Genomic DNA, 15,897 nt, shown 5'->3' on the forward strand with positions numbered 1-15,897 from the left:
ATTGGTTGAAGGAGGACAAATTGATCTCAGTGATTTATGTGTTGTGTGTCTGCTTACACTTACATTTTGTACCTATTAATGATATTCAGGTATTCAAGCTTGCATTTAACAGTCTTGAATAAAAAAATATTTTTAATGTGTTCCCCAGTTTGCTGAATGGTGTTTGGAGTATGGTGCGCATGGATGTCGTATTCCTGACCGACCTTATTCCCTCTTTGAAGGTAAAGTGCTGGTGTTGTAGATGGTCTTGTGCTACAGCAAAGAGGGGCATCCTTGCAACTTTGGCACATGTGTAGGAGTTGGGAAGTCTTTGGTGGGTTCCTCCACTATTAAACCCCCCCATACCATCATCTCTGCCTAAAAGAAGGCAGGGGGTAGAGAAGGACAAAGAAAAATCATTCACTGTCACAACTCTCACTCCTGCTTTCATTTCAGCAGCTTGAATGTAAAACCAGTGGTAGTGTTAGTCTGGAATAAAATTCTACTGTGCTGATGCAGCTTGGTTTAAAGCAAACAGAAGTTCAGAAAACAGTTTTGTCACAGGTGGCTTTTCAGAGGGACTGGGCAGAGGAGCAGCTGTGGGTAGGGGGTCTCCAGCTTGCTGCTAGCTGTCAGAACTAGGCCTTCTCTGCTGCCATACTCAACCAAGGAAAAGGTAGTTTTAATATGAACCCAAATCACATGAACAGGAAAGAGTTCTTAGGGGCTTATCTTTAAGTTCCAAGATGTTACCAGATACTTTCCTAGAGCTTTGTATTTTTTTAATATAGCTTATTTTCTATTCCTTGTATCATCCTCATGTTACAGAATCAGTAGCAAGGAATTACAGATCCAAGTAGGATTTAAGGTAGCACCACAGCTGCTCCATGAACAACGAGCCTCGTGTGCCACCTGCCGCAGATACTTGAAATTACAGCAGCCGAGCGGGGATATTTGCAAATTAACAATCCAGGGCATGAATGAACACAAGAGAGCAGGAGTTTATATGCAGCCCTTCTAAATTCAGAGTTATTGTCTTAATGCTTAAAGGAGAAAAATTCCTATTCCTGAGAGCTCTTGTAGGGAGGGAAAAGAGCATGCATACAATCTGTTGTATAAAAGCTTAGAAATTTGTTGAGAAGGTGAAACAGTGCAAAGAGCTGGATGATTTGTGCTTGAATGATGACATAGAGCTTATATTATGGTTTCTAATTGTCTAGATTTTTAAAAGAAAAATATAGAAGTCTCATATTTGAGATGGAAAAACCTCTTAAATTGGGGCTTTGTTTCTTTTTGTAGCCAAAATGATGCTTGCAGTTGTCCAATTCTGCCTGAACATGTGTGCTTTGAACAGAAGTTGCATGTGCATCTTATGGAATTGTCCTAAGTGTTTTGTTTCAATCAGATATTGTAATTCAGAAAGGTTCCTTTATATATATATGCATAGCTGTTTATAAAATAGGATTTTAGCATAAAAATGAACTTGTATTTGTATGATTTCCTTGTTGTGCCTCTCCTGTCTGTCACCCTCTGAGTTCTGTTGGGTGATGCACTTTGGGGTCTGGATGGCCTCTTCATGGATAGTGAGGAAATGAATCTGTACTTCACAAGTGCAATAAAGTTCTGGCTTTTTCTTTTAACCAGTGAAATGAGAAGCAAGAGCTGCTCAAATTATGAAGGACAGTCCAAGGTTGGATTAACTTTTTCTTAATTTGAAATAGCATTGAGGTTGTTCAGTTGAAGAGATGTTAGCAGAGACATCTTGGTCCTTGCCTTTGATATTTCCAAAGAAAATTCGGTTTTTGGGCAAAGTACAGATGAACTTGCCTTTCTGTAGGGTCTAAGTTCACCTCTTCTAAAAAAGATGCCAGTGAGGGAGGTGTTCAAATAGGTGCTGTTGCCTTTGCTGTCAGCTGTGCTATTTTAATGTGCGCAATGATCTCCTTCTCGTTATGTTTTAGGCATGGCTGGAGCTATTCACTTCCTCTCAGACATTTCAGTACCGGAGACTTCCCAGTTTCCAGCGTTTGAACTTAGACCTCAAAGGAGGGAAAACAAAGTGGAACAGGACAGCTAAAACCATCATTTTGAAAGGAAACTGATGCCAAAAGAGATGAGACTGTTTTGTGCCTCTGATAATGAATGAACTTGACACTGACCTGACAGATGGATAAAGCCCTTTTCTCACCCCTTCTGCCCCAAAGGACCATGAAGTCATTAGAGCATGAACAGGAGAAGCCACACTTGAGTTCTGTTAAAGTGACACCTTCAGATGTAGGACCAGAGAAGTCAAGTTTTGAACTTTTCTCTCTTCTGTTGTATTTGTCTCTTCAGGTCTTTGCCATGCTCTGCACGTTTATTGGTGTTGTGTGTTGATCCGAGTCTTTTGTTGTTAGCCAAAAGTTGGTCTCCGTGTGAATCTCTGTCCTGTACCTCCGTGCATGACTCACAAGAGCAGTGTTGCTTTCTGCAGCGTGGTTACCCGCAGGGAGAGCTCGCTGCAGGACGGTGCCCAGCTTCACTGGTGTGCTGGCAGCTCTACAAAGAGATGAAAATGTTTCTGTGTTCATTTTTTTCTGCCTTTTTCTCCACAGTCCTTACAAGCTAAGCCAGTGGAGATCAGCCTGTTTTGTTGAAGAGGCGTGAGGCCATTTCTGTTTTCAGAAAGTTAGCAGGTTGGAAGGGATCTGACTTGTCTTTTGCTGCTGTTGTGGGAGGCTTCTTCTGTTGTTCCCTTTGATAGCTGCAGCTGGTTAGTGTGTTAGGTGCTTATAGCAGGGGGGAGATGCTTCTTCCCACCACTGCAAAGCCCATCCCATGCCATGAGCTTAAACTGCAGGTGGAGTCACTCAGACTAACTTCCCTCTACCACCAACAGCAGAGCCTGGACAGCGTAACTGCTTCTCCTTTCCTAGACCTCGATTTGGAATAAACCTCTCCTGCAGCATCTCAAATACAGATGAGCAAGGGAGGCTGCTAGGGCAAGCCTCCCATGCAGGTAGCTCAGGATGGTTGTTACTTTGGAACCAAAGTGGTGATTTGTTCTGGCCCTCCCCTCCCATGTAGTAGTAGAGGAGTGATAAGTACCAGCTGCTTTTGGAAGCTGCAGAGATTATTGAGCAATATGAAGCCATTGCTAGTGGCTGTAATTGAAGTATAATTCATCTTCAAATCCACACCGTAAAAGCTCTTTTCCCATAGTCTTAACTGCTGCTAGTGCTTTGCTTCCCCCTGTAGTGTGGTGGGGTTTGTGAAATAATAGACCTGCCTCCAGGTGCTCCTGAGTGTCAGGCCATTGGTTTGGGAGAAGTGGGACATACTTTGAGTACTCTTAGAGCAGGCTTATGTGTCAAGTAGTACCTGAAGTGTAGTGCACTCCCAGTCACTTGGGCTCTGTGGTCATCCTCCCCCAGGTCTCCTTGTGCTCTCTCAGTCCAGGTGCTCATTTAAATTGGTATCTTCTGTCAGGTGTGAGTGTGACAGATGGCACAGTTTGACCTTTAGGGCACACATCAGGATATCTGTGACCTGTGGGCCATCTGCTGAGTGCCAGTGTCTGTGGTTGGGCTAGGAGATGCATTGTTGCTCCCGTATAAATCGGTGACTTGATTTGTCACCTGGCAGGTGACTTCCTTGAGCACATTCCAGTGCCCCTTGCCAAATCCCTTGCGATGTTAATAATTTCTCCATTCAATTCTGCTGGACAGCAGCAGCAATGTAAGTGCACAAACAGCTTAGTGTCACAGTGTAGCAGCTTCTCTGCTGGTTTGTCAGGGAGGATTAAAACATGGGAGCAGCAGAAGAGAATTCTCCACCCCTCTGGCAAAGGCAGAAGGTGAGATGGGAGCAACAAACCCAGCTGCATCTCTACAGCTAAAGATTGGGGAAAATGCTGAAAGGGAGTGGGGAATGCTGCATGGCAAGCAGCTGGGCTGAAGCAAACAGGAGCAGAGCAGAAAAGTGAGGAACAGAGGGAGTTATTAGTGTGGGGGATCAGTGAGGAACAGGAAGAGCTGGAAGGTTATGCAGGCAATGCACAGTGTACCAACAGAGACATCTCGATGAGAGATTCCTCATGCCAAGAATGCCAAGAGCTAACTCTGTTTCTTTCTTCAGCCTGTGGATCCCTGATCCTGCCCATAGAAAAGCCAGGAAGGAAACTTGCCCGGGAAGTCTCAGAGAAATACGAACAGAGGTAGATGGCAGCTCTGATCCTGTTTCACATCACCCCCCACCTCTTTGTTCCTTCCCCTCCACTGTGGGTGCAGAGCATGTTGGGTGTGTTAACAGGGAAAGGGCTCACCACATTTACAGGAACTGCCTGCAAACCCTGGCCACCCTGGCAAATCCCAAGCCTCTGTTGTGTGGACTGTTTAACTAGGGGGTCAGCTGGCAGGTTTTTCATTCACTGATTATCTGCATATTGGTCGTGGCTACTGTGCTTGGAATGGCTCCTGTGGGAGGTGAGTTTGGCTGGCTGGAGCCTAAAGGGAATTAAAACCTGTTAGTTTTTAAAATGCACAGATATATACACACTAAGAACAGCTGAATGCAGAGCAGATCCCCAGGATGCTGGAGTGTACCTGTCAAGATAATGAGCAAGTCAGCTACCTGCTCTTTGGTACCATAGCCAGCCTTCTGCCATGGTGGGGCCTGGCACCATCCTTCTCTGCAGAACCCTCTCAGAACTGAGTAAGACTGGAAATGTATTGAGCTGGAAGTGTCTTGACAGTGCATCTGCCCCATCTTCCTGATGTGACTTTCCCCGTGGCTCCTCCTTTCTGTTTGTCACAGCATTGAGGTATCTAGGTGGCCCCTTAAGGAAAGCTACAGTGTGAAGGTGAAAAAGTGCATTTCACCAAGGCATTGTCGTCAGAAATGACATCAAACTACAAATGTAGAAAATGTCTTAATATTCCCTGGTTTGCTTTGTCTGTGTGTAATAGTTCATCTGTTGCAAAAAGCAGTAGTGTTAAAAATGGAAATGCCCTTTGGGCAGAAAAAGAGGAAAAAATGCTGATGTTTTGTTCTTTGGCTTTATTAGTAAAGATTAAGCTATGTGGTGGTAATTTGTGTGAGTCTGTTTTTTTCTTCATTGTGGTTCTCCTTCCTTCCCTCCAGCACTGTGGTGATAGCTGTCCCACTGAACTGACTGCCGAGCTGCTTCCCTATCTTATAGTCCTGCAGGATGAAACACATGCCAGAAAGAGGGCAGATTGCTGGGTTTGTAACCTTCCAATTTTCCTAGCTCTGCAGGTGGCTTTCCTGCTGTTGCTCCCAGATGATTTTTAGTGTATGTTGCTTAGTGCAAAGCTCTGCTTTCCTTTGTGGCCACACAGATCCTGTTGAAGAGTTTGCCGCTAAAGCCAGACTCAGGATGAACTGGTTTTTAAAACACATGTATGAAATCTCCCTGTCCAGCTGAGTAAAAGCTGTTTTCCACCTTTGAGGAAGTATGAAATGATCCTCTAGCCAGGCTTTAACGGAAGGAAACATCAAGTATGCTGCAGGCCCAGGGTAGTATTTCTGTTTCACACTGCCCTTTGTACCACTCATGGCCATCTTGGCCACCAAGAGAAACTGCTGCTTTCTTTGGATGGAGAGGATCAGTTCTGGTCTGCAGACAATCTGTACAAATTCAGGTGTAGCTTATAACCTCGCCTGATCTCTAGCACAGCAGATCTCTAACAGCTAAATAGCACATGAGAGATGCATGGGAGGTAGTGCATGTGCTGTGTGTCACCTCACAGCTGGGGCAGAGTCACCACTGTGGCTGCCTGAGCCCTGCCCAGCAGGGTGTTTGATGCAGCATCCTTTCCTACTGAAACTGTTCACTTTTTTCCCATATGTTTTCACTGGTTCCAGTCAGGGCCAGTGTGATTTGTGCACAGGGACCTCGACATCTACAAGTGGATTGTGGTAAATCCAGCTTGTAGCTATTAGGTAAGATAAGGTTAGGCAGCAGGAGAGAAGCAGAGTGGGACAGGTAAAGAGACATCCATCCTTGTGACTCACTGCATAAAGCTAAAATAACAGATTGGTGCAGGAAGGCAGGGCTGCTTAATTTGTCACTGTTCCCTCTGCCTTCTCTGCTGCCACGTTCACCTTGCAGCACATGGCAGCTTGGAACAGTGGCTGCCAGTTGCACCTCTCATCTTTAATTGCCTTATTATCTAGCAGTTGCTTTGTAAAAGCTGTCTCATGCTGGATCTTGCCCTGCATGGTGTCTCTGTAGTCACTTCCCTGCCAAATAGTACAGACTGTAAGGCAGCTCAGCTCCTGGTGACATCAGAGGGGAGGGTTCCCACGGCCACAGGGCCTACAAAGGCATCCTGTTCCACCTACTCAATTAGCAATGTCAGATCAGAAGAAGAAGACAGGCTTCACTATCTGAAAAAGTGTTACGGCGTCTTGGCTGACCTGTGTGCCAAAAAGTGACGTTTTGGATATATGTATATGGAGCTAACCTATCTGAGGTTTTGGAGTTGGGGTTTTTAAAGCAGGGAAGAAAGAAAACCTTCTTTGCTTCACATGGTCTGAATACCTTTTTGGAAAATATAGTTCCAGCTGTTTGTTGTTACAGCAGTGTAAGCTGTCACAAAGGCTCCAAAGGAAAAAAATAAGCCCAAAAAACACCCACAAACCATAAAAAGTTGTCACTACATTATCACTTCCCAAAGTGATGAAACACAGCCCCCACCAGAGCTACAGGCAAGGTGAACCAAAAGTCACTGGTGGTGCCTCTTCCCATGAAGCAGCATAGTTGGATATTTCAGCAGAAGGGCAATAATCCCCTTCTCATTCTTCCTGCTGCCAGGTCACAGGGGCAGAGACCCCTGTCTGGTGCCTGCCTCCTCAGAGGTACACCAGACATTTTGGGGATGCAGAATTGAAGGAAGGACTCGATGGGTTACATTGTTCATGCTCCTGGCTCCCCACCCAGGTTCAGTGGCTCCACTAAAGCAGCTCCTTCTGGCCAAGCCCTGTCAAGGGGTTTAACCACCCTGGATCAAACCTCACTGCAAGAACCAGGAGACAAGACACAAAAATCACCTTCCTGAGGTAGATCTCAAAGGCTGGCTGGGAGTCAGCTGAACACTGGTCCAGTGCCTCTGGGAAGGGGCAGGGGAGTGCCCCACAGATCCCCGGGGCTCCCAGCCATGACAACCAACCTTATTTTGCAGTCAGAACACCACCCTGCCTCAGGGAGGCACCAAAACCTCTCTAGTGTTTGAGAGAGGATGCAGTGGCTGCACCCAGAGAATCCCAGCAGATAAAGAACCAAACCCCATGGGGAAGTTCACAATAGCAAAGCTGCAGCAGCTGGCAGCTCCTAGGGCATGGACAGTGCCAAGTAAAATCCTGTTGGAATTGGTGAGGCAGCTGGAGGAAAGGCATGTAAACAATCTGCAATTAACGCCTATGGATGCCCACGCAGGTGCTGTGTTTTCAAGAAAAGATCAAGCAAGTTTGCTAGCAGAGAATTCCCTGTGTTGTACAAGGTAGTGTCATCCATCAACACTAGGAAATAAACGAGCCAGACTTCAGGAGAACTTCACCTGAAGTTGAATTTCACTGTACAAAGGCTTCTATTTGGTGTGTCCAGGACAATGCCAGCTGTCACAGATGATACATTTTATAATATAAAAGGACTTAACAACACCTATCTATTAAAATGAGGTCTGTAATTCCTATTGACAGAAAAAGGTTGGAATTGCTTTTAAAAAAATATGTTCTGTAAACACAACCATAGTGACATACACAGCTTTCACACATCAAGTGCAAGCTAATTAAGAAAATATATACAGTTGTGATGTGCAGATGGACCTCGTATTCATCCATAAAATGCACTTTTTTGTTATCTGAAGTGTCCCTCAAGCTAAGCCTGCACACACAGAAGTACTTTGCTTTGTCTCTTATTGTGATGCACAGTAAGGAAAAGCCTTGGTTTACAATTTCACCCAAGTCAGGTACGCAGGAATGAACTCCTCCAGTGCTAGCTCTGCTCCAGATGGCTACTGATTCCACCAGCAGAAAGAAAGAGTGGCCCTTACAAGTTTTTCTGTTAGACACTCATATTCACAGAAAAAGGGATATTTTGCAAATCCAGCTTGACACCTAGAAACAAGCTCAAAAGCCACTGGCACAGAACAACAGCAATAAAAGCTTTGGCTCCCTGTGCAACACAGGTCTTCAGATGACTCCAAACCACCACAGTGAAACCCCTGTGCCCTGGCTGGTGTCACACAGGAGCATTCACCTGGTACCCAAAAGACCACATGGGACTCTTAACCCTCAGCTCTTATTCTGCAAGTCCTTCAGCAGCAGGAGGCAATGGCATCTCTTTTTTGTCACTGCTCAGTGACATGACTTAATATGCACAAAGGGAGAAGGTCACATTAGTAGAAGTCATGTTTCAGAGCAACTTCAAATTTTTGCTAGACATGGATGGGTGTGAGAGCCCTCAGAGGCAAAGGGGCTCTGTGTTTATTCAAAGATGTTCATTTGTGGTCACTCAGAGGATTGGCCATGAGCACTCACAACAAAATACATGAAGAGCTAAGAGATATTGAAAGCCAAACCATCTGTGCATCAGGTCAAAGAATGCTATTAAGAACCTGTCCCAAAAAGTTATTACTTTTCTGACCTAGAGAGGAGAGGAGATTTACAGATCCATCACCTAAGATGACAGCTTTACTTGGTACTCTTTGTGGCAGCAGTAAGACTGTAATGGAAGATACTATTTCTCAGGGACTAAACTCCCATCAATGCCAAAGGGAGTAAACTTGTACCTATGCGCCCATTCCTTCTTATTGTAAATATTTTCTAATTTAGGGAAGAAAACTTATGCATTTCAGTGTTTCTCACTGTTCTGTCAAGAGGTAAAAATAGTTCTGAGATTGTAACACCTTCCTCTCAAGCCAACATGTAGGTCATTGTCTATTTCATACAATCTCAGTGCTGGCAAAACAAGGGGAGCCAAGATACCAAACACATAGGTGAAGTTCACATGATGGGCAAGAAACACTCAAGTCCCAGTCCTTAATTCTGGATGCATCATTTAAAGTAACAACTCCCTCTTTTCTAGGGCACTTGGCAGAGCCCCTGCCACAACTCAAGCAATACTGGTACTCTAGTCACAGTGATTTTTATCAGAGCATCTTTCTGTTATCCATCAGAACTGAGATGTAAAAGAAAAGACTAAAAGCAAAAGATGGTAGTCACAATTTCTGGTAAAATCATTGCCCTGCTGCTTCTACCTTTATCTTCTTTGTCTGTCGTTTCCCTTAGCTGAGGACATTTCTGCTGTGGGGTCTTAGGAGGCTGCACATCACTCTGGGGTCACAAGAACTGCTATCAGTAACCTGCCACGACGCAATTAAAACCTTGTTTGAAACAAACAATAAATAAAGAGAAAGACATACAGGTTTTAAATATAGGTTTCCATTAAAAGCATTACAAAGACAACTTCTCTCATTTTGAAGAAAAAGAAAAAATCCACTTTTACTAAAAAAAAAAAAGAAAAAAGAAAAAAAATTTAAAAATCACCCTTTTGCAAGTAACTTTAATGAGGAAAGGTGCAGGGAAGGGAAGGAGAGAGGACTTGGAGAACTAGCAAGTGTTCAAAAGGGCAGGTGCCCTCCATCATGGCCATTTTGCAATTGCACCTTCTTCTCACACAGTCAGGTCAGAGAGCCAGAGTCCTCATGTGGAGGATTTCACCACCTGCTCATATGGGGGAGGTGGTGTGTTGCAGTAGGAAGGTGGGGGTGGGTAAACCGGGTTTCCTTGTGGGGAATTGGGCTGGACGTGGAAAGCCATAGCCATGGGATTCATCACAGGTCCACCTGGATCTGTGTAATACGGCACTCCAGGTTGTTGTGACCCTGAAAGAAAGAAAAGGAGAGAAAAGGTATCAGCAACAGCACAGGCATCAGGCTGTGCCCCCCCAGGGCCTGTGTCTGCATACTCGGACAAGGTTTTCAAAGTGTTCATCAGAGCAAGGACAAGGAGTCTTTCTCCCTTCCAGAAAAAAAACAGGCAGGCAGGACTGCATTCACCTCTTCAGATACTACTAAAAAGTTTGAGTTTTGCATCCAATGGAAATCACTTAGTGAATGAAAGGGCACCACTGCCCCGAGCAACTACCATTTCAAAGAGGAAACAGTGAGCCCTGTTCAGTTGCTCTGACAGAAAAGCTTTTTGTCTGCAGAGAGGAGAGGTGTGGGATCCCAGATGGACAAAGGAGTCTCTACTGTGGCCCTGACTCAAGTGTCAAGTATTACAAAAGGACTTCAGAGATTATTTTGTGGTGTCCTGGATCTGCTGATAAGCCAGAGTGAAGCTCAGATGGATAACTTCCCTCCCACAGTTTAGAGGTGAACCTGTATGAAGCAAAGAGCCAAGCTGCAGTCAGTCACTGCTGGCTAACACAATGGGATAAGATTGCTTTGCATAGATTCGTATTAGGAAATGATGTTGGAGCCTGAAGGGACAAGGAAAGCAAATATATGGCCAAACACAAAATTCCTTGGCTGTGACACATAAGGAGTAACAGAGATTGCTGCCATAAGAACAAAGATGGTGCGTAACCCTCCTCAGATATCACAGTGGGTGGTGGAAGACGACTTAATGCAACTGAAGTCACAGAATATCTCAAGATCTAAGTTAGCTTTTTTTTTTTTCCCCTCTCTGTCTGTTTAAATAAAGATGGACTGGGGAAAAAGTCATGGCTGAGCAACAGGTTTTCTTCTTTTGGTGCCAGTCTGTATTTCCTATAATGACACAACTTCTAAGAGATCTTCCCCTTCCATCCTCCGAGTCAGGCTCCCAGAAGAGTACTACTCCCAGCAGATGCTGCTGGAATGGCAGAAGATGCTGCTGCTATCTCTGCAGGGAAGAAAGGAGATAGGCAATGAGCCACATTTTGAGGGCTCCACCTCAACAGTGAATTGGCTACTGGTACCAAACCCAGAAGAGTAATTACTGGAAAATGGGAACTTGCTTGACTACTAATTCTCATTGCTTTTGCTGTTAAATATTTCTAGAACAGTGGAAAAAACTAAAAATAATAAATAAAATAAATTGTGGGGTTAGCTCAGAGCCCAAAGCTCTTAAGTAACAGTAGTAACAGTCTGGAAGCAGGTGCCATAATCAGGTCATCAAAGAGCTTGTGCTTATTTTATATTTGCCCACAATTAATGTTCCACGAAGCACCATGAAAGAGTAAAACTGCTCCAAATTTAAATCTGGTGTTTATCAGTTCAGCCAAAGACACTCTCTGTTCACATAAACTCCAGGCTATTTCTCAGGCTTAAAAATATTAGTCTAGTTGGATTGGCTCCCCCCCAGCTGCAAAATGTTCTCTGTTCAGTTAAGGAGAAAAACAGATGCAGAATGGGAGCCCTAAAAACCCCTTAGAATTTAAACAAAGAAGTGTCAGTTTGTGTCTGTAGCATCTTTTTAACCATTAAGGCTTAGGAGTGTTCCCAACTGGAACTAGCTACCAGACAGAAAGAAATTACAAACTTAGAGAGCAATTTTTGCAGAGGAGCCTTCACTAGGCAGGTCCTCCTGATGCTCACAGTAATTATTTACTAGAGAGACAGCAATCAGACTAACAAGGGGAAAAAGACCACTTTGGCACAGAAAGACTGCAGGACAGAACACTGAAGGCAAATCAAAAAAGCCTGCAAGATGGCCAGATTGTGGAAGAAAATGCTAGGCTTTCCTTCAGCTCTGGCAGACGTTATCAATTGTATTTAAAACTCTTTCTTCCTGTGACTGTTGAATTTGGACACCTATCATTTTGTCTACACTGCAAAGGGAGAGCTTGCTAGCCTCCTTCCACACATGGACACACACCTGTAAAGGTATTAGGAACCAAAACAGAACTGAAAGTTCTGTCATCCCATGTGTTTCAAAACCCCTTCTGTACACTGCAGCTGAATTATGCTGTTGGAAAGGCTGAGAACATCACTCACTGCAGGAGGTGGATGCATGTCTGAGTGCAGTGCAATCCCTTGTACAAATTGCACAGTGTCCAAAAACCAGTGAAACAAAAGCTCAAAACCCACCCTTTTTTAGTGCCTTGGCCAAGGTAAGAAACCAGTGAAACTTGTTATGAGAAGTCTCTGACCTGATGCATTGTTGACTGGTTGTCTGGTGTAAGACACATTAAAAGTAGGTTCTTCTACTAATGGAGGAGGATACATCCGCCTTCGGATAAAGAAACCAGCTCCACAACAGAACAAAACTCCCATCATCAAAAGGAACCTAAGCAAAAAGAAGAGGGAAGTCAAAACCTGCACATTCAGGCAGCATTTAAATCCAGACTGTTCACTGAGAATACATCAACCTACAACTTTTAACAGGATTTCTCAAACAGGTTGCCTCTTGAGAGCAGGTCTGTCATTTGGGATAGCACTCATGGAGCACTTCTAGATGTATTAGGGACATCTTCCGTGATTAGTACTATTGTCAGTGTTCTCTGGCATGTAACCCAAAAGTAAAACACACTTGAACTTTTCAAAAGTTCAGGTTCACACATGACCTTGGCCACTGGGATGCTAAACTGAAATTCCAGGTCTGTACAGTTTCAAACTGCACCTCTTGGATGCAGGCCCCAGGCTCACAGCATTTAGGCTGCTCAGGATGTTCGTGGAGTACAGAGAGGAATACTGCTCTGCATCTGCCATTTAAAGAAGAATCTCAGATATTCTTAAATTAACTCAACATTTTAATTTCAAGTCCCATGGGAAATACAGTAGCTGGCACTTAAGCTCAAGCCAGAAGACTGAAGCATTCGGTACTGACAGCGACAAATTTTGCTTCCTACATGGGATATTACATTCTCCACAAAAAAAAAATACATTATTTAGCCACAATTCTCCTTCTCTCAGCATCCTTTCCAACCTAATTAAACTGTCCTCATCATTTCCTTGCCCTGGTGTGGTGGAAACAGGAACATGCAGCAAGGGCACACAGATTTTGGTCTTTAGACAGAGGCTTTCACTGTGTTTCCTTGATCAGTTACCAGACACTCCAGTGACTCATAAAAGCTCTTGTAAATTGGAATGGTTCTTCTGCCTGTAATTGTCATCTTATTTCATGGCCTTTTACTGGAAGACAATGACAATTGTGTTTTTGTGGAAGGCAAGGAAGTTGGCCAGAGGCAAGCCTACACACCATGCTTATCTCTGGAAAATTCCCAGGTGGCTGAGAGGAAGACTGTGGCACAGAATGGCAGCAAGAGTTACTTCATGCAAAGGCTCAAACTCTGTTCTTGTTTCTACATTAGAAACGAGAGCAGAAGGAGGTTCTTTTTCCCTGAGCCAATATTTATACATTCCCCTTTGGCAGTGTTCCTGCAAAGGATTTTTTTCAGAGCAGAGAAACAGAGATTTACGACGTCACCCCAGGGATTGAGATAGAGAGCTCTTCACTTATATCAGTAAGGATTGTACACTGAAATCCCACAGTCAGCTTTGGGAAATCTCTGTATTATAGTATACATCAGGCTTCTGTTTCTCTCTGTTTATTTGTTTCAGTTTTGAAGGCTTTTTTAAAAATCAGTCTTCAAGTTCCACATTAAAATGCCTGAAAAAAGGTTTTCAAGGGAGCCTTTCCTTTCTCTCAACTGTAATGAGAAGGTTTTATTCAGGTGCTTTCTTAAATTCACTCCAAAAGGAATTTACCTTATTTTTTCATTATGCATATAGCAGCGATTAGTTTAAGCTATATCCAGATTACTGCTGCTGGTTTCACAAGCTCAGTCTTTCTGCCTTCTTTTCCTTTGCTGTCATCTCCAGTGAAATCCTCACAGCCATAAATGTACTTCTCTTCCTTTTTAATTGAAGCCTCAATTCAGCTGGCAGGACTATATTAAATCCTCCCTAAAAGCACAATCCTGCTTATAGGATCCACTTTTAAAACTGAGTGCCCAAAAAAAACAGGAAGAATGTTGCTGTTTGGTAATAGCTGGGACAGGCATAAAGAATTCCGCAATTCTGGATAAAAGTGGAACCACTGCTTGTAAAAAGCAGCAGGATGCAGAAGCAGGAAAGGTCAGCCAGACATGATTAACCTCCTTTTCCAGTGTTCTCTTACTACATCAGGAGAATTTTATAAGAAAGAAACAAAATTTGTGCATTTCTATGTACACACATACCTTCCTACATACTTGCACCTACTGTAGTTTAAAATACCAGGGCTGACAATATCCTGATTTAAGTCTGACCAACAAGACAAGAACAAACACAAAATTCCCGAATGCCCTGCACCTACCAAAAATACCATAGTCGCTGGATAGAGAGAGCTCTTACACAGCATCTTGAGCCACAGCAATCCTCATAGGAGCGACATCTGTGGAGAAACAAGGACACAGGGCTGTTGAGTGGCTGTCAGATTGAAATGGCATTCCCAACCCTGACACCATTCACATCCCCAACCAAAGCATTATTTTAAGAACAGACTACCCTTGTGTGGATAAAGATGTCAATAATATGCACAGCACAGCTCTATCCTTATTCAGGAACTTCTCCCATGTTATTGAAACTAACTTCCTATATACTTATCTCAAATCACCTCTAAAAGACCGAAAATGGAGTTCAATTCTATATAAAAAAAAGGACAAGTTATAAAGAAAAGCAGTATCACTGTGTTTTCCTTTCATAGTAAATGAATACTGCAGACCCCCAACAGATGTTTGCAGTTTTATTCACAGAACAGACAAGAACTGCCAGAATGAAACTGCCAGATCACCCTTTCTTTGAAATCAGCACCTTCCAAGCAGAGAAACCACTGAGTACAGAGAAAATTCCAATTGTACCATTATTTGCAAATTTTATGCCCTTTTTTCTTCTCAGAAGTTGCACTGGACTACAACTGCCAGCAAGTCCCATTATTAAAGCAGCCTTTCGTCTAAAAAAACCCCACACTTCACATTAATATTTTGTATGCACAGAACATTTTTAAAGGTATTATATCCTCAGTCATTGTGAGTATGAGGTACCACTGCACAAAAAGCAAGCACATATATTAAGGGCAACCTCTGAACAATTCCTATGGTAACTCCTATTCCCACTCCAGCGAAACTTAGTAGGGAAAAGGATCAAGTTAACACAAAATCTGTGGTATGTTGCAGACTTGAATGAAAATAAGCATATAGAAATAAGATTAGAAAAAAAGAAAAGAAGAGGTGATCACAACTGGATTGATCTTTTTAAGGGTGTTCACATCTGTGTGCAGAATGCACTTATTTATTTAAGCATCTGATCTTGGACAGTTTGCTCAGCTGCATGACTGTGCTCCCATATTTGTATGCAAACTAAAACCATGTCAACTGAATAGTTGTACAGACAATTACACATTTACACGCTCAATTAACAAGGCTTCACTCAGAAAATACATTGTCACATAGGCTTCAGCCTCTAACTGGGGCCAGAGGAGGATGCTCTATGGATACATAATCAGTTGGAAAACAGTTACATGCTCTTCTGATGACAAATAAGTAGGATTTACTCAGGCAAGCCAGAGGATCTGATATGATCATCATGGCAGGGCTCATTAAGACACTCAGGCACCCAGTCTGAGACTCAGGCCAAGGAAGTTGCTCATGCCAAAAGAGAAAACAGCCACTTTGCTGCCATTGAACATGAAAGTGACCCATCTGCAATCTTCCTTCTTTAAAGCTTTCCAAGACCCTGACAACTGCTCATACTCAAAGCTACCAAACCTCACATAACTATTAACTAGACTTAGCAAGTCAGCAGTCCCCTTGGGACCAAGAAATTAAGTATTCCTCCATGTTTCCACAGTGGTTCAACCCAACAGGAGCTTTCAAGACATATGTTGAAGTCAAGGACAGAGTCAGGTTCCTTACAAAATGGGCTGGGAGCTGCTATCTTCTGTTACACC

The 15,897-nt window shown here is 43.4% G+C and overlaps 2 protein-coding genes across 4 annotated transcripts in view; one reads left to right on the forward strand and one right to left on the reverse strand.

The window, feature by feature from the left end:
- The window catches only part of LANCL2 (LanC like glutathione S-transferase 2), a 33,040-nt gene extending 27,992 nt beyond the window's left edge, over positions 1-5,048 (forward strand). Inside the window, exons 8-9 of the mRNA XM_054642798.2 lie at positions 149-221; positions 1,941-5,048. Of these exons, the coding sequence (XP_054498773.1) occupies positions 149-221; positions 1,941-2,056 (189 nt within the window). The 3' untranslated portion in view covers positions 2,057-5,048. The remainder of the gene's footprint in view (positions 1-148; positions 222-1,940) is intronic.
- A 4,468-nt stretch (positions 5,049-9,516) lies between these two features.
- The window catches only part of VOPP1 (VOPP1 WW domain binding protein), a 62,578-nt gene continuing 56,197 nt past the window's right edge, over positions 9,517-15,897 (reverse strand). For 2 of the 3 annotated variants that reach the window (XM_054648830.2, XM_077178906.1), the window contains exons 3-5: positions 14,266-14,343; positions 12,119-12,255; positions 9,517-9,866 (exon numbers count right to left, since the gene is read on the reverse strand). In XM_054648830.2, coding sequence (XP_054504805.1) covers positions 9,685-9,866; positions 12,119-12,255; positions 14,266-14,343 — 397 coding nt within the window. In that variant the 3' untranslated portion in view covers positions 9,517-9,684. Of the gene's footprint in view, positions 9,867-12,056; positions 12,256-14,265; positions 14,344-15,897 lie in introns of all 3 variants that reach the window. The other variant, XM_077178917.1, reaches the window with a different exon arrangement.

This window comes from Agelaius phoeniceus, chromosome 1, assembly GCF_051311805.1.
Source record: "Agelaius phoeniceus isolate bAgePho1 chromosome 1, bAgePho1.hap1, whole genome shotgun sequence".
In the NCBI taxonomy this organism is placed as follows: Eukaryota; Metazoa; Chordata; class Aves; order Passeriformes; family Icteridae; genus Agelaius; species Agelaius phoeniceus.